We start from the raw sequence: 17,761 nt of genomic DNA, 5'->3' as shown, positions 1-17,761 counted from the left end.
TCTTAAGGTTGTTGTTGAGGATGGCATGAGAAGGTGCATGGAAAGTGCCTAGAACAAAGCAGGGACTATTAGATTCCTAATATCATCGTTCAATATTCCCAGGTTTCTGCTCTTTCTTCTCTTGCGCGGGTCAGGAAGTGTTTGGTTTCCAAGGTTACGGCCTCTCAGCCAAAGGCCAGTGACAGGAGGAGTGTGGATCCAGCCTGGCCACCTCCAGCTGCATCAGGCTAAGGAGCTGGCATTTTTCTTTGGTCACGCTTGCAGCCTGGGCTGACATAGCATGGATCCCCGTGAGTCATGGCCCGGTATCATAGTGTGCTAAGCTCACCCCAGGCTACTGGGCATACCCAGAACTGTCTCTGCAACTCAGAGGTGCCGAATGCTACCAGGAATTCTCCCAGGGATTTGTTGCTGCCCATGGCCATGGGCACCCTCTAGTTTCAGCAGTGCTCTGGGTGGGCGTCTTCTCCAGCTAGAGACTTGAGCCTCTGGCCTCTCTGCTCTGGTGTTTATTTACCTTCGGCCGCCAGTAACAGAGTGAGCCTGAGCGTTCAGAAGACAAGAATCTGAATCCTGCTCCTGTCACTTAGCGGAATGCCAACAACACCAATTCAACTTGTCTTCAGTGTCTCCCAGGGGGAAATAATGACCCTGTCTGATGATGGCTGTGAGTCGATGTGAAACCAAGGACAATCCATGTTTGGGGATGCCCAGGTGACCTTAAACTGATAGAGACAATGAGCGCAATTAAAACTCAGTCCTGCACTAACTTTGGGCACTGTCACTTCTCCTCTGGTCTCATTTCCTGACCTATAAGAGGAAGAATTTGGGGTGATTGGCATTGCCTAGAGTGGTGACTCAGGAAAGAACAGGTTCTGTGTTGAAATCAATTTGACAAGACTGTACCTGGAATCCTGCTCATGGCGCTTCACGGTGTGTGCATGTACATCAAAGGCTAGGAGGGTCCTGCAAGAAACAAGCTTATTTAAAAAAAATATTTTATTATAGTCGATTTACAATAGTCTATCAATTTCTGCTGTGCAGCAAAGTGACCCAGTCATATATATATACACACACACAGTCTTTTTATCGTCCATTGTGTTCTATCACAAGTGATTAGATATAGCTCCCTGTGCTATCCAGTAGGACCTCGTTGCTTATCCGTTCTAAATGAATAGTTCGCATCAACTAACCCCAAACTCCCTGTCCATCCCACTCTCTCTCCTTCCCCCTTGGCAACCAAAAGTCTGTTCTCCATGTCTGTGAGTCTGTTTCTATTCTGTAGACAGGTTCATCTGTGCCATATTTTAGATTCCACATATAAGTGATAGCATATGGTATTTGTCTTTCTTTTTCAGAAGCAAGCCTATTTAGGTTTTGGCGTTTTTTTTTTTTTTTTTTTTTTTTTTTTTTTTGCTTTTTAGGGCTATACCCGCTGCACGTGGAGGTCCCCAGGCTAGGGGTCAAATCAGAGCCATAGCTGCCGGCCTATGCCACAGCCATAGCCACGCAGGATCCAAGCTGTATCTGCGACCTACACCACAGCTTATGGCAACACTGGATCCTTAACCCACTGAGTAAGGCCAGGGATCGAACCCGCAACCTCATGGTTCCTAGTCAGATTCATTTCCATTGTGCCACAATGGGAACTCCAAGCCTATTGAGCTTTGATGAACCCAGATTTTACTAATTTGAGCCCAGAACCTCATTCTGATGATTATGATAATAACTACTGCTGTAACTTGTTAGTATGTTATGATTATTTGTATTCATTACCCTGATTTACCTACCATAAGACATCCCCTGGGAAATGGCCAGGTGACAGACGAATGAGGATGCTCACAGCTCTGGCTGGCATTGATCTGCACACTCTGAGGGGGCAGGCTCCAGGCTGGGCGGGGGTCTAGGGGCTCACGCTCTGCCTCTGTGTCCTCCAGGTGCCTTCTTGATCCCATACACCCTGTTCCTCATCATCGCTGGGATGCCCCTGTTCTACATGGAGCTGGCTCTGGGCCAGTACAACAGGGAGGGGGCAGCCACCGTGTGGAAGATCTGTCCACTCTTCAAAGGTAAAGAAAGAGTCTGGGGGGAGGGTCAAAGGTTGTTTGCAGACTTTCATGTGTCCCTGGAGAATCTGCCCCAAAGATGGGATCTGCAGTAGACCAACTGTCTCGTGGGATTTACAGGTGCTGACAAAGTCAGGTGCATCCACCATTCAAAGTTACATGGAGTGCATTTGGTGTGTCAGGGACGGCTTTAGCCTGCAAAGTCTGGAAATCTGGGCTCCAGTCTAGGCCCTACAGCTAAGTGATCAGAGGGAGGCTGCTTTCCTGTATGTATGGAAAATATTCATAACCATGTCAGATGTATCCAGCACATGTACCACTACTCACCCCTCTTGCTCCCATGGTAGACATTATCAGTTGATCACACGTCTTTCTCTAAGTCAGGAAACTGCCTCATGATCCTTAATACAACAGCCATAACTAATTGATTACATCTGGATATAAGACAGAGCCTGCTTGGATTTGGACTTAAAGTACACACGGAGAAAGTGGCTATGGCAACTGCTATTTCTTAGCCCCTGTACAACTGTGAGAAGAGTGTGGAGTAAGAATTTGCATTTCCCAAGCACTGGTTAGAGAACCAGGCCCATATAGCAATGAGGGCCAGTGTGACTCCTATGAGCCTCTTGGCTAGCACATGTCTTCGAAGTACTTCCTGTGTCTCCTAAGTACTTCCAGCCTGTAGTAGGTACAGGCTGGTATGTAAGAGGCTTATATGACACATGTATTTTTTAGGATTTCTTTGTTTAACTTCCAGAAAATACCACTCATACTGCCTTTAATACAAAAGAGAATTTGTTGGCCTATATTACAGGAATTTCTTTGGCTTCAGGTACAGCTTGATCCAGGTGCTGGAATAATGTTTTTCAGAACCTCCATTTCAAGGCTCTTTTATTCTGTGTTAGCAACAGTGTCAGCCACATTCTCCTCAGGTGCTAGCAAAGATGGCTATCATCAACAAGATTAAAAAATTCCAAGTTTAATAATGACAGAACAAAAACACCTTATATCTTTATAGCTTCATTAAACATCCCAGAGAAGACTTTCATTGGTTTGACTGGAGTCATATGCCCAACTCTCAGCCAATCTCTGCGGTTATGGGTAAGGAGAATTCTGATGGGCCAGGCCTCAGTCATGTGTCTACATCTAGATCAAGGAAGTGAGAGATTAACCTCATCCAGACCTCACATGCTAAGAATTTCTTTAAGGCCTTTAGCAATGCTATGCATGCCAGACACACACACACACACACACGTCTACTATGGCCAAAAAACCATAGAACTAGCCCCCAAGGGGCTTCTGACACATTCAGGAAAATGAGTTTGGCCTACGAGGCAGGACCCGGAGAAGACCCCTCTGATAAGGGAGTGTTTATTTGGGCTTCTCCAGAAGCAGGTCCTGAGACAAGGATTTCAGAGTAAGGAGTTATTTTGGGAGGGGACCCCAGGAAGCATCAGTAGCAAATAGGGAAGGGAAGACAGCCAGTAAAGCAATTCTCCCATGGGCGAGGGGCTTCATCTCACTGGGAGAGAATGTTATCCTGCCTCAGTGTCCTCCTGCCCAAGGGGCTGGGGAGCTGGGATATTTACGCTCCAGCACCTGCCCCCGCTGCTCCCTGGCATGATGGTGCTGGCACTTCCTCCCTGCCTGATGTGTGGGCAGAAGGGGCTCAAGTGGCATCAGGCAAAGGGATAGCGGGTGCCTAGGGATTTAAGTAGGGCTCTGACAGTCTGCTACAGAAAAAGAGAGGTGTGGGGGTTGGGCGGTGAGGTGACTGGAGCAGCTCCCTGTGAGTGGTGCCTGTGGGGTGGGCAGCCCCTGCCTGACCCCCTTTGCCCCCTGCCCAGGAGTTGGCTACGCTGTGATCCTCATCGCCCTCTACGTTGGCTTCTACTACAATGTCATCATTGCCTGGTCGCTCTACTACCTCTTCTCCTCCTTCACCCTTCACCTGCCCTGGACTGACTGCGGCCACGCCTGGAACAGCCCCAACTGCACCGACCCCAAGCTGCTCAACAGCTCTGTGCTGGGCAACCACACGAAGTACTCCAAGTACAAGTTCACGCCGGCTGCAGAGTTTTATGAGTAAGTCATCACCCCTCGTCCTGTTCACATGGGCACACCGGGACCCGGGCTGGGCAGGACCTGAGCCAAACGCTAAGGAAAACCACAAGAGTTTGTAACTCCCGTCATTGTAACATGTACTGAGCAGCCACCACAGGCCTGACCTTGTCCAGGAGCTGAGGATACGGCCATGGACCAGCTGGAGGAGCTTGTGTTCTGGGGTGGAGTGGTGGGGGGAGACTCACCAGCGAAACAGGAAGGAAGCAGGAACACTTGACGGAATGGTCATGACCTTCAGGAAATAAAACACATTTGAGGGAGTGTAGGTGCTTTTAAGGAGCTAAAACCAGGCATGTGCTACATAGTGACTATGGAGGGAAAAGGGACTTTAGCTCCGGTGGTCAGGGAGGGCTTCTTTGAGGAGGCGTCTTAAGAATTGATGCAGTCACAGGAGTTCCCATCATGGCTCGGTGGAAATGAATCTGACTGGTATCCATGAGGATGTGGGTTCGATTCCTGGCCTTGCTCAGTGGGTCAAGGATCCGGTGTTGCTGTGAGTTGCGGTGTAGGTCGCAGACGGCTCAGATCTGGTGTGGCTGTGGCTGTGGTATAAGCCAGTAGCTACAGCTCTGATTCGACCTCTAGCCTGGGAACCTCCAGGGGTTGTGGACCTAAAAAGACAGAACAAAAAAAAAAAGAAGAAGAAGAAGAAGAAGAAGAATTGATGTGGTCAGCCAGGGGGACTTCTAGGGGTTCAGTTGGTAGGTGATGGAGCTGCAGCTTGAACCCACAGGAATCTGATCCTGAAGCTGTCGTCTGGTCCACCCTGTGCTGCTGTGTCTCTGGGGCTTCCGTGGGTATAAGTAGCCAGAGTTTGTGAGTGACATTTAGGAAGCAGGAGGTAGGCCAGCTCTGCATAGCTCAGAGCAATTGTTTGGACTATGTGTGTGTTAGAGGCACTGACTGGTGGTAGACAACAGAACTGTCTTTTTTTTTTTTTTCTTCAGATTTTTAGGGCCGTACCCGAGGCATATGGAGGTTCCCAGGCTAGGGGTCCAATTGGAGCTACAGCTGTCGGTCTACACCACAGCCACAGCAATGCCAGATCTGAGCCACGTCTGCAAGCTACATCACAGCTCATGGCAACACCGGATCCTTAACCCACTGAGCGAGGCCAAGGATCGAACCCGCAACCTCATGGTTCCTACTCAGATTTGTTTCCGCTGTGCCACGATGGCAACTCCAGAACTGTCTTTTTTTGAAAAGTAAACTTTTTATGTTGAAATTATATTAAGCATGGAAAAAAGTTGCAAACATAGTACATAGAGCCCCTGCAGACCCTTCATGCAGCTTCCCCTAACGCTGGCACCTTTCACAGCACAGTGATGGAAATCGGAATGTGAGCATGGACTTGCTGTTAACTAACCTGCTAAAGACTGTTTTTGGAGTTGCCAGTTTTCCCACTAATATCCTTTTCTGGTCCTGGATCCAGCCGAGAGTCCCATGTGACCTTTCATTGTCACATCCCCTTGGTCTCCCCCAATCTGTGAGAATCCTTTGGTCTTTCCTTGAGTGTCATGCCCTTGACACTTCTGAAGAGCACTGGATCAGTTATTCTCTAACATTAGCCCTCAGTGTGAGTTGGCCATTGTTTTCTCCTGATTAGACTGAACTTGACATTTTTGTCAAGAATCACTTGGAAATAGCTTGGTGTCCTTCTAGATACATCCTATCAGGGAGCACAGGATGCCAACTTTTGTTACTGGGCAGGTTGAACTTGACCATTTGGTTAAAGTGCTATCTGCCAGCTTCCTCCTAGGCAGAGGTAACATTACTCTCTTTATAATTAGTACATGTCTTCTGGGGAGCTACTTTGAGGTTGTGCAAGTCTCTCATTTCTCATCATACTTTTGCCCAGAATTCTTAGTATCCTTCAATGATCCTGCAAATGAGGATTATTATGCTTTTGCTGGTCTAAGAATGATTTCTAGTTCCATTACTCCCTCTAGATTAATTGAAAAGTTCTTCCTTTCCCCTTATTTATTCATTCATTCATTGACTCTTTTTTTTTTTTTTCATTTGTATCAGTGTGGGCTGCTTGGTATTTATTCTGTTCTGTGTTTTTCACCCATCACCATCATTATTTGTTTTGTTTCTCCCTTGAATCTTCTCAGCTTCTCCTCCACCTTTTTATGTCCTTGAGATGGTCAGTTGTTTTCAACTACCTAATTTAAATTGTTTGCACGGGGTTCTTTTCAGAATGTAGCATCTGCTGACTTTATCCCTTTGACAGGGTGAGTCCCGTTTCAGCCATCCCTCTGCAAGGGTTAGCAGATAAGCAGAAAGTTCCTGTCACCAGCTGTGAAGCAGGACAGGTAAATCCCACCCAAAACTCACTCTCAAGGTACACATGGTCTAGAGGCGGCGTGGGAAAACTTTTTGGGAAAAGATTAGACAGGAAATATTTTGGGTCTTGTGGGCCATGTAGGTCTCTTGCATATTCTTTATTTAATTTTACTCTTTTAAAAGGTAAAAACCATCTGCAGCTCACAAACTATCATTAAATGAGCACAGCCTGACTTGGGGTGGGGGTCATGGTTTGCTGGCTGCCGGTCTAGAGCGGGGCTGCCCAGGACACTTCCCACGGTGGTGGAAATGTTCTGTGTCTGCACAGTCCAGTGCGGCAGCCACATGCCCCATGTGGTTACTGAGCAGTTGAAATGTGGCTAGTATGCCTGCAAAGTTTGAATTCTTAATTTCATGTAATTTTCATTCATTTACATTTAACCACATGCGGCCAGTGGCGAACATATTGGACCATGCAGGTCTAGAGAATGAAAAGACACAAATTCACCACCAACAAAACTTTAGGGCCAGTCTTCTTTGGTCCTATGTATTCCCTAAGCCAAAGACCTGGGAATGAGTCCCGATTATCCAGAGAATGGGGTTCCTTAAGCCAATTTGTACCCCTGCTGTTTTGGTGCAGCCGAACTAAGGAGACTTGGGGTGGTTAAAAGTGGCCTCTGGAGGGAGTTCCCTTCGTGGTGCAGCGGAAACGAATCTGACTAGTATCCATGAGGACGCAGATTTGATCTCTGACCTCGCTCAGCGGGTTAAGCATCTGGCTTTGTCGTGAGCTGCAGTGTAGGTTGTAGACAGGCTCAGATCCTGCATTGCTGCAGCTGTAATGTAGGCCAGTGGCTACAGCTCCGATTCAACCCCTAGCCTGGGAACCTCCAGGGTGTGGCCTTAAAAAGACAAAAAAAAAAAAAAAAAAAGGTGGCCTTTGGAAAGTCTGTACTCTTCTGGGGCTCAGGGAACCAGGGTTCTCAGGCCCTGGGAACTAGCCTTAATTAGCCACGGCAGAGAATTTGCTAAGGTCCTGGACCTGCATGTCCACTGCCCCATCTGCATTTCCTGTGGACTTCCAGCAGGCATGTGCACAGTTATGCAGCTTTGGAAATTTAGTGGGGAGAACAGTTGCCATAGAATTTAGAATCTCTCTACAGCCCCCAAAGGAGCTGATGGACTGCTGTTACTTAAAGCGGCAAGCATCTGTTTAAGTAATGCCATCACCCTCGTCTTCCTCCCCAAAAGGCTAATGATCAACAGCTAATCACTTACTTTGTGTGTCAGGCTTCCTGCTAACGTCTCTGTATGTATTATTTCAGTGTTAAGTCTCACACCAACCCTATAAGCTTTCTGTGACTCTTACCTTCGTTGCATATATGACGAGGCCGCAGATATTAGCTTCATCTTTCAGATGAGACAGTAAATCACCCGCCCTTGGCTCACAGCTAGTCCCGTGCAGAGCCAAGATTTGGCCCCAGGCAGTTTGCACTTGCAGGACTTGGAGAGTGAGCGCCTCCTTACACTTGGCCCCCAGGAACCTCACTGTCCTCACCCTAGCCCTGCTTTGCGAGGAAGTAACTCCGAAGCCTTGAAGTCTTCACCTCTGTGTTATGTTGCATTCCTGCCATTACAAATGGCTTGATATATCTTTACGAAATATTGTCATAGTCACAGTTAACATTGATCCAGCTTAGATTATGCCCCAGCTGTGCATTTGAAGTGGGTTTGAACCCAGGGAGTCTGGCTCTAAAGTCCAGGCTCTTAGCCAAGTGATTCTAAACATTGGCAGCTCATCAGATCCACTTGGAGAGCTTTAAAGCACACTGATGTCTGAACCCTACACCCAGAGATTCTGATGTCATTGGTCTGGGTGCTGCCAGAGCATGGAGATTTTTTAACATTTCCTCCAGTGATTCTAATATCCAGCCAAGGTTGAAATCCCCTGTCTTAGCCACTGCCCTCTTCTCTCTCAGAAGAAGATTCTCACTGGGATCAGGATGACATGCCTACAGTATCATGTCATGGAAAATATGGGGTCTCCTTTATTCTTCTCCTGAGGGGTGTGGCCTCAGACAATCCCAGAGCCACCAGGGAACTTGCAGGTGGAGGTTTCAGGCCTCCCTGGTTTATGGCTGTGGTTTGCACTGGGAGACGGTAGAGGATGGTGGAGACGAGGGTGCTGCTGATACACGTAATTGCTTCTGTGCTTTCTCCTTTATCATCTCACGGGAAAGGAAAAAAACATGATTTTTCTTTTAGCTCTTAGCAACCCTCGTCCTTATACATTAAAATGGAAAGTGATAGCCTCGTCTCTAGTCTAGTTATCTGATTCCTCCTCTAACATCTTCGGGGCCAGCAGGTCTGCCCCAGCAGGAGGGAGAAGTGAGCTGGGTTTTGAGACCCAGCTTGCTTTCATTTCAGCCTCAATCTTCCTCCAGGCTTGAGCAGAATATGGTGGCAAAGGGTGACATTCTCATGCCAGGGGCGCTGAAGGGGCTTGGGGGATGTAGCGGGGAGCAGAATCCAGGGCTTCTTTCAGCAGCTTTCTGCTTCTCCCCCTCCCCTCTCTTCCTTCCCCTCCTCTCCCCTCCTCCATCCTTTTAAATACCAAGCATCCATGAACCAGGCACCAAGCATCTCCTCATCTCCAAGTCCCTTTGGTCTTCACAGTTCGTGGAGCCGGTAATGTCTTGTATTTTGCAGATAAGAACGTAGTGGTTCACGTTTTAGGGAAGTGGCCGAGCTGGGATCTGAACCCAGGCTGAGTTGAGCCTCTCACTCCATCTTTGGGCCTCTCCCATCTTTGGGCCTCTCCCATCTCATCAGAGTCTCGGTGGGGTGTATTCGGGCAGGACAGGAGTGCAGGCATCTCAGAGCGCTTCTCCTACATCTTTCTCACCTCGAGGCTGCTTCTGTGTGCTTCGCAGTCTCAAAGTCATGAGCTGCCACTGGGTTTGTTTCTAATGGCCTTTTTAATCTAAAACTTTCTGCTTTAAAACAGTGACTCCCCTCAGATGGGGGACCCAGCAAATAGGACTCCCAGTGCCAACCCTGAGGAGGTTAGGCCGTTTGTTCACTGTCCTCAGAGTCTGCTGGCCGCTTCTCTTGCCATCTTGTTCTCATTTAAGCTTGAACACATCATTCAAGGGAACAACACTACAATAATTCTCCCCAGGCTACGGGCCTGAAGCCAAACGGCCCGCGGCTAAAAGAAACCCGGACGCTCTGTAACTTTATCTGTAAAAGGGCACCCTTGGTGCGCGTGGACCAAATACCCCCTGCCTGTTCCTGGTGGGGAAGAGGACTCTCCCTTCACCCCAGCACTAACCCGCTGCACTTGAAGGTCAAGTGTGATCTGAGCCTGTCTGGCCCGTAGGCTTTGGAAGGCTTGGACCGTGTACTTTACGATGATTCATTTTCATTAAACTGCTGGAAAGCTAAAACAAACCCAAGTTGCTTGTACTAACCCCCAAGGCTTGGGCCTGCTGGAGGGGAGGGGTCTGGATTCACATTCCTTTTCTTGGAACTCAGCTCTGGAGTCTGGCTTTTCCACTGATGAAATATTTAGACAATCACGGCAACCCTGAAAGCAGATTTCACACCCACGTGGGTCACTAGGGCCGTTGGGGCCCGTCTCGGCCATCTGATTGGATGCTAGAGTCATTTTAGCAAGTTTTGGGGCAAGCACTGTTGGTTCAGTGCCGTTTTTTTTGTTTTGTTTTGTTTTTTTTCATGATTCTAACTGTCAAATTGGCCAAATGGGTATCAACCCATTTATACTCGGCCTGTAAAGCAGTGGGAAGAAGCAAGATTAAGAGTCAGATGAATTCAGGAGTTCCCCTTGTGGCTCAGTGGTAACGAACTCAACTGCTATCCATAAGCACGTGGATTCGATCCCTGGCCTCGGCTCAGTGGGTTAAGGATCTGGCCTTGCTGTGAGCTGTGGTGTAGGGTAGAGACACGGCCCAGGTCCTGAGTTGCTGTAGCTGTGGCGTAGGCCAGTGGCTACAGCTCTGATTGGATCCCTGTCCTGGGAACCTCCATATGCCACAGGGGAATAAAAAAAAAAAGAGTCTGATGAGCTCAGTACCTGATTCTGGTTGTTAGTCTTTTTCCGTGTGCTCCGCCTCTCTTCTCCTCCCTTCTTTCCCCATCTTCCTCTTCCTTCTCTTCTTCTTGTTCTTATTTTCTCTCTCTGTCTGTCATCTGTCTCTGTCTCTCCCCCTTTATCTTTCTCCTTCTCAGCATAGACAAGGGGCCTAAGCCAGGGCATTTTTTTTTTTTTTTTTTTGGCCACACCATGGGCATGCGATCCTAGCCAGGGATCGAACCAGAGTCACAGCAGTGACAATGCCAGATCCTTAACCCACTGAGACACCAGGGAACTCCATCATTTTGAGTTGAGACTAGCAGGGATTGAAGTGTGCCAGGCAGACAAGTTGGGCCAGGAAGTGTGTTCTAGAAGGAAATGAACAGACAGTTTCAAGGCCCAGAGACATGAGAGTTTCATAGAATTGGAGAATGACAAGGGGCTGGTGCTCCTCAGGAGCCAAAGGCAGGGTGTGGAGAGCCGGGGGAAGCAGTTGTTCCAGGGCAATTGTGAGAGGCCTCAGATTCTGTAAGGCTTAGGATTTTCTCCTCTGGACCAGTATTTCACAACCTGGATGCTTTTGACATCTTGGGCTGGATAATTCTAGGTCACAGAGGGAGGGCTGACCTGTGCATTTTGGATGTTTAGTCTCATCCCTGGCCTCTGCCCACTGGATACTAGTAATGCCCTCCCTGCCTTCCAGCTGTGACAGCTGAAAATGTCTCCAGATGTTGCAAAATGTTCCCAGGAAGGCAAAGAGCAAAACTGCCCTCAGGGAGAACTGCTGTTTTAGGTGATAAGGAGCCCCTGAGGATTTGGGGGCAGGAGAGTAACAAAGTTAAGACACAACTTCAGCTGGATCGGATGGCAGCAAAGACTGTGGATTTAAGGGCGCTGACTGGGGCAGAGAGACTGGGATAGTGGGGGGATAGGGAGGTTTTTAATCATAGTCCTGGAGGGAGAGAATGTAGGCCTGGCTTAGGACAGGGCCATGAGGATGGGGGTGTCGGTAGCAGATCAAGAGATAGGACTTGGGTGGGGGGTCAGACATGGAGACTGATTGCGTGGGGAAGCTGATGCAGGTGATGCAGGGCCAGTAGCTTAAAGCCACACCATCCTGCCTGGGGGCAGGGGAGGTGATGGCCGTTCTGGGGATGGGAACGTGGGTCTTTGTGGGCCTTCATCAGCCACACAGCTCTGCTCATTCATTCCTGCATGCTCACTGCAGAGTTCTCTGTATGCCTGTCCACACCTCCCTCTCCCCATCTTGCCCTCACTCTTGATTCACCTGCTCTCCCACCAGTCACCCCCTTGGTGGAGCTCACCCCGCTGAGTCCCTTGGCTGAGTTTTCTAGGCCCTTCTTAGCTGCTTTGCTGATGCTTGCTGATCCTGGAAGGCTGGGTCTCAATCAGAATGACTGTTAAAATGACCATTGGTGTGAGCCCTTCCTGGGTTCTAAGCATTGCTTTGAATTCTGCAATGTAAACCTCGTGAGAGCTGTTTTGCTGAAGAGGAAAAAGGCTCAAGAGAGGGAATGAGGTGCTCCTGCTGTGGCTGGTTTAATCTGCTGCTTTAGACTGTGAGGACAGAGACCTTTCCTCTGTTTATTCACCATCATCGCCTGAGGGCCTGGCCCGCAGGTGGCACTCAGTGTAATTCTGTTACATTAAGGAGTTCCCTGGTGACCTAGCAGTTGGGGATCTGGCATTGTTACTGCTATGGTGTGGGTTCTGTCCCTTGCCTGGGAACTTCCAAATGCCATGAGCGTAGGGAAAAAAAAAAAAAACACATTTTTTTTTGAGTTCCCGTTGTGATCAGTGGGTTAAGAACCCGACCAGTATTCATGAGGATGTGGGTTCGAGCCCTGGCCTCGCTTCTTGGGTTAAGGATCTGGTGTTGCTGTGAGCTGTAGCGTGTAGGTCATGGATGTGTCTCAGATCTGGCATGGCTGTGGCTGTGGTTTAGGCTGGCAGCTGCAGCTCTGATTGGACCCCTGGCCTGGGAACTTCCATATGCCACCAGTGCAGCCCTAACAAAGAAAAAAAAAGATTGTTGTTACATTGAAGACTTCCGTTATATTTAAAAAGTAGCCCTGGGTGGGGGCGTCTCCTCAGGTGAGTTGCTGGCCCAGGGCAGGGCAGTGCTGGGCACAGGCTGTGACAGTGCGGAGCAGGTCCAAATGGTACAGGTCGGGGGTCGGGGCAGCCTGGACCCATCTCTGTCAATGTACTGGCTTACCCTGGGGGCTGGCTTACGGTCAAGGCCTTGGTCATCTTCCCTGATGACACCATCTTCCCTGGTCCTCTCCTTCTCCTCCGGGCAGGCGTGGCGTCCTGCACCTTCATGAGAGCAGTGGGATCCAGGACATCGGCCTGCCCCAGTGGCAGCTTTTACTCTGTCTGATTGTCGTTGTCGTCATCCTGTTTTTTAGCCTCTGGAAAGGAGTGAAGACATCAGGAAAGGTAATATCTTGTTTCTCATTCAGTTGGGAGGTTGGCCTCAAAAAAAAAAGTGTTTTTTTTTCAAGCTACAAGCAGGTAATTGGTGAAAAGCAAAGGTGGGGCTAGAGAATCAGCCTGGGTTTGCAGCCCAGCTTGTCACCAGCTTTCTGGAGGCCTTGGAAAGATCCCTTCCCTCTCCTAAACCCTGAGCTCCCTGACAGTAAGGTGAGGGGGTGCCAGTGGATAGGGACTCTTCACACTTAACCACCGAAGCTTCTCCAGCAGCAGAGATCGGGGAATGGGCTTTTTCTCGGGGGAAAAAAGACCACAGCAGCCCATTGACCTGTGTTTGATAAACCTTAAATTCTGGCCTAAAATTTTATGCAAATGTTGCATCCTTCTCTGAAATATAACCATTTTCTTCACTATTAATCAATCATTCCCATTTCTGATATTAAGTAAAAGAGAATGCTCCAGAGGATACTAGATGAGTCCTAGGACAACCTCAACACAGTGCTGAGTGCCTGCAAGGGTTTAGGGCTCCTGGAGAGAGGGCCACAGGGTTAGATAGCCCAGGAGAGCCTGCCAAAGTTGGCATTCTGACTTAGGTGTCACTGCCTCATGGGAGAGTTCACTCAGGTCATGACCCACGTTGGTTCTGAGCCTGAGGAACATCATGAGAACAACTCCATTTGGACCCTAAGGGTCCATGTGGAGGGTGACTGTTAAAGAGGCTGTAGCTGGGAGATATGCTGTCTGGTGTTTTGGTTAGCTATTGCTGTGTAACAAAATACCTCAAGATGTAGTGATGTAAAGTAACAGCTATTTTATTCTCTCTCATGATTCTGTGGGTTAACTGGTATTAGCAAGGTGGTTCTTCTGCTCTATGTGATATTTCTTGGGCTACATGTCTGGGGGGTTTGACTGGGCTGGAACCTCCAAGATGGCATGCAGTCATGGATGACAGTTGGTACTAGCTGGGAGCTCAACTGGAGCTGTCAACCAGAGCATCTTGGGTTGTTTCCACATAGATGTGGCTTGGGCTTCTCCCAGTTGGTGGCTGTGTTCCAAGAGCATGTTCTAAGCAGACAAGCCCCAAAGTGCGAGGAGCTCCTCCAGTCTCTGATTGCTTCATGCTTGCTCTTGTCCCAGGGGCCGAAATAAGTCTTGCGGTAAAGCCTAGAGTCAGCATGGAACACACAGTGTGTGTGTGTTTGTTGGGGTTACAAGGCAACGATTTACCATGATCAGATAGGCATGGATTTGTGAGAAGCTTCATTAGGCAATTGATCTGGGAAAGTGGGGGTGCATCAGAGTTCTCTCTGCTTCTCCTCGAGTCTTGGTTATAGCCAGGATAATGTCAGGGGACCAGCAGCCAGTGGGAATGAACTCTGTCCAGAAGAGCTTGAAGTAGAACTTCTTCTCAGCATTTTAGAGACACAGTGTCTGCCACAAGGAAGAACCCCAATAAAATGCAGAACAGGGTTTGGAGGAATTCTAAGATAGAGCAATATCAGGTTAGGACTACAACCTCCCAACACCTGACACATAGTAGGTCTTTAGTAAATATTTATTGAAGGTCTAATGAGGAAAGAAAGGAAGGTAGGAAGAAAGGCTGAAGGGTAGGTAGGTAAATAATTTGGGGAACTTTACTATGTGTCCTTTTGAAGTCACTTCAACTTATTAAAACATTTATGGACACTTACTATGTGCCAGGCTAGATGCTAGTCCTAGTGATGCAAGAATAAATAAGCCAGATTCAACTGCTTAGAGTCGAACTGTGTTACAGCCAGGCATAGGTCAATGTCATTAGTTTCTTGAGTCTCCATCCAGAGACACATGTGGGTGCCCCTTAAATAACCAACTAATGACCACAAACCATATGCACTATTACAGACTTTCTTTCTTTCTTTCTTTCTTTCTTTCTTTCTTTTTCTTTCTTTCTTTCTTTCTTTCTTTCTTTCTTTCTTTCTTTCTTTCTTTCTTTCTTTCTTTCTTTCTTTTCTTTCTGTTCTCTTCCTTCCTTCCTTCCTGTCCTTCTTGCCTTCCATTCCTTCCTTCCTCCTTCCTCCTTCCTTCCTTCCTTCCTTCCTTCCTTCCTTTCTCTCTCTTGCTTTTTAGGGCCACACCTATAGCATATGGAAGTTCCCTGGGCTAGGGGCTGAATCGGAGCTGTAGCTTCCAGCCTACACCACAACCACAGAAATGCAGGACCCGAGCCTTGTCTGAGACCTACACCACAGCTCACGGCAACAGATCCTTAACCTACTGAGCGAGGAACCTTAACCTACTGAGCGAGGCCGGGGATCAAACCCGCGTTCTCATGAATACTAGTCGGGTTCGTTATCACTGAGCCCCAATGGGAACTCCCTTGCTTTTTTTTAAACTTAACTTTACCTTGAAGATAATTTTGCATCAGGTAGTCAGGTCTTACTTTCATTGAGATACAAACTATGGGTTTTTCAAATGTCATTAAACCAATTTAGTGGGTTGCCATAATTTTTCTAAATGAAATAGAATAGATAATAACAGAGTGCATTGCCCACAGTAAAGTAAGAGCTGTCTTATGGAATTTATGTTTCAGTTATAACAATCCATGTGTCTCGATATATAAGGTTTTTCTTACCATGAGTTATCATGGTCCAAAAAAGCATAAGATGCTGCATTAGCAGAAGAAGGGAGCTCTTCACATGGAGAGAGTCTGCAAAGACCATGGTGAAGGTGGCATTTGGGCCAGGTCGCTAAGGACGGGGATGGGTAGAGATGGGGCAGAGGGAATGGATTTCCAGTGGAAGGAGCTGCAAGCAAAGCCACAGAGGAGTAGACGCCTTAGGCTAGCCCTGCCTGGCCTCTCTGCATTTCTTCTGGGTATCAGGAGTAGAGATCTCCTGGCCTCTGCAGGCAGCAGAGCTGCAGAAGGCATAGGAGATTTACTCCCCCTGCTGGCCTGGAGAAGGGGCCACAGGGCTTCTAATATTGCACCCCAGGATTAAGTTTCCGATAGATAGCAGTTGCCAAAGGGGAACAGCCTGCCCCACCTCACTTAGCACTTGGCTGGAGCAGCGTGTGAGTCATCTGTGAGGGGACTGAGGTTAAAGAGAAGCGCAAAGCTGAGCATGCTCTGTTCCTTTGAGCAAAGGTATCTTTGGAGAAGAACACACCCCTCCCCTGAGGAGTGTGATGGGGGCGGGCAGAGTGTTAACCCTGGGAAGCCCTGCAGATGGAAAGAAGTCAATCCAGGTGCCAGCCCACATTTTGCCCAAGTCCTCCAGGGTTTTGGCTGCTGAGCAGGCAAGGACCCTGCAGTCCATGGAGCGGGTCTTTCTAGAATAGGGAGCTTCACTCAGGACATTGCTGTGCCCTGCCTCTAATTGTCTTTATATACTGGCTCATAAAAAAACCAAGAACATTGCTTATGTCTTCCCAGACTACATCTGGAACAGGGCCCCAAGCTTTTCTTAACAGGCTTCCACAGCCACAGAGCCTCCCTGAAATGAGTTGCAAATGTTCATACTTCCTGTCTGGGCCAGTGAAGGCTCTGTGCCTGGGAAGACTCCTGACTCCTCAGCTGGCAGCCAGGATGGTGGGGGGTGGGGTACAGTCCAAATCAAGGAAAGGGGTTACCAAAGACCACGTGCTCTGCAACCTTGGCCTGATGACCATGTCAGGGTAGAAGGCAGAGCTCTGCGTCAGATGGCAGTCAGCCCCCTGGGGAGCTGGGTGAGTGTGCTTGCGGCCCTGGAGTCCCGCCTGCCTCCCCCATCACAGGAGCTCTTGGCTGAACTGGCACTCAGCCACTATAGCCCACAACGCAGTGCCTAGATGTTTTACTGGAAGGTACTCCAGGCCATCTAGTCCAGCTGCCTGTACAAATGAGGAAGCTGAGGCCAAGAGAGGGACAGGGTTTCACAGCAGTTTGGCATGGCAAGGACTTGAACCTGGGTCTCAAATACACAGTAGCATGAGTGACTAAGAACGTGGGGCTTTGGAGAGTTCCCTGTCATGGCTCAGTGGTAACGAACCAGACTAGTGTCCATGAGGACTTGGTTTGATCCCTGGCCCCTCTCAGTGGGTTAAGGATCTGGCATTGCTGTGAGCTGTGGTGCAGGTTGCAGATGTGGCTGGGATCTGGCGTTTCTATGCCTGTAGCGTGGGCAGGCGGCTGTAGCTCCAATTTGACCTGTAGCCTGGGAACTTCATATGCAGAGGGTGCCGCCCTAAAAAGACAAAAAAAAAAAACCAAAACCCAAAAACAAAAACAAAGAAAACCCATGTTGCTTTGTGGTCAGAAGACAGAATGAGGTCTAGGGAACTCATTCCCCGCTGGGTGACCTCAGGATGAATGACGGTTCCCTAAGCTTCAGTGTCCTCACCTGAAAGTGAGGTCAGTTAATGACCCCACCAGCCTCCAGGGCAGTTGGGGGGATGGGGCAGTGCAGGGCTAATTCTGTCTGAAATGAAAATTGCTCAATCAGGGATCATAGTCTGTCACCTCCCCTTGCATCAGCACCCCTTCTGGGCTTTGCACCCACCCTGGTGATTTTCAAACTCCCCTGACTTCTGGTGGGGCTGGGAGGAGGGTTAGGCCCAGGCTCCCATCTGCTCTGTCTACATAGTGGGCTAAACTCTCAGAAACCTCGGGACTCCCCTGTGCCTAGAGAGAAATCAAGACGACAGCACTAGCCAGCGTCAGCACCACTCTGTCCAGTTCCCTGCCAGGCTGTGGGCTGTTTGGAAGATGAAACAA

General features: G+C 48.7%; 1 protein-coding gene across 5 annotated transcripts in view; it reads left to right on the top strand.

Moving 5' to 3' along the window:
* Positions 1-17,761, top strand: part of SLC6A2 (solute carrier family 6 member 2) — a 64,410-nt gene that overhangs the window by 24,492 nt on the left and 22,157 nt on the right. For 4 of the 5 annotated variants that reach the window (XM_047792209.1, XM_047792208.1, XM_047792207.1 and 1 more), the window contains 4 exons: positions 1,938-2,069; positions 3,085-3,167; positions 3,914-4,151; positions 12,897-13,035. In XM_047792209.1, coding sequence (XP_047648165.1) covers positions 1,938-2,069; positions 3,085-3,167; positions 3,914-4,151; positions 12,897-13,035 — 592 coding nt within the window. The remainder of the gene's footprint in view (positions 1-1,937; positions 2,070-3,084; positions 3,168-3,913; positions 4,152-12,896; positions 13,036-17,761) is intronic. The other variant, XM_047792210.1, reaches the window with a different exon arrangement.

The sequence above is a fragment of the Phacochoerus africanus genome, chromosome 8 (genome assembly GCF_016906955.1).
Source record: "Phacochoerus africanus isolate WHEZ1 chromosome 8, ROS_Pafr_v1, whole genome shotgun sequence".
NCBI classification, from domain to species: Eukaryota; Metazoa; Chordata; class Mammalia; order Artiodactyla; family Suidae; genus Phacochoerus; species Phacochoerus africanus.
The sequence above is the reverse complement of the archived record's forward strand: the minus strand, read 5'-3'. Positions and strand labels throughout refer to the sequence as shown.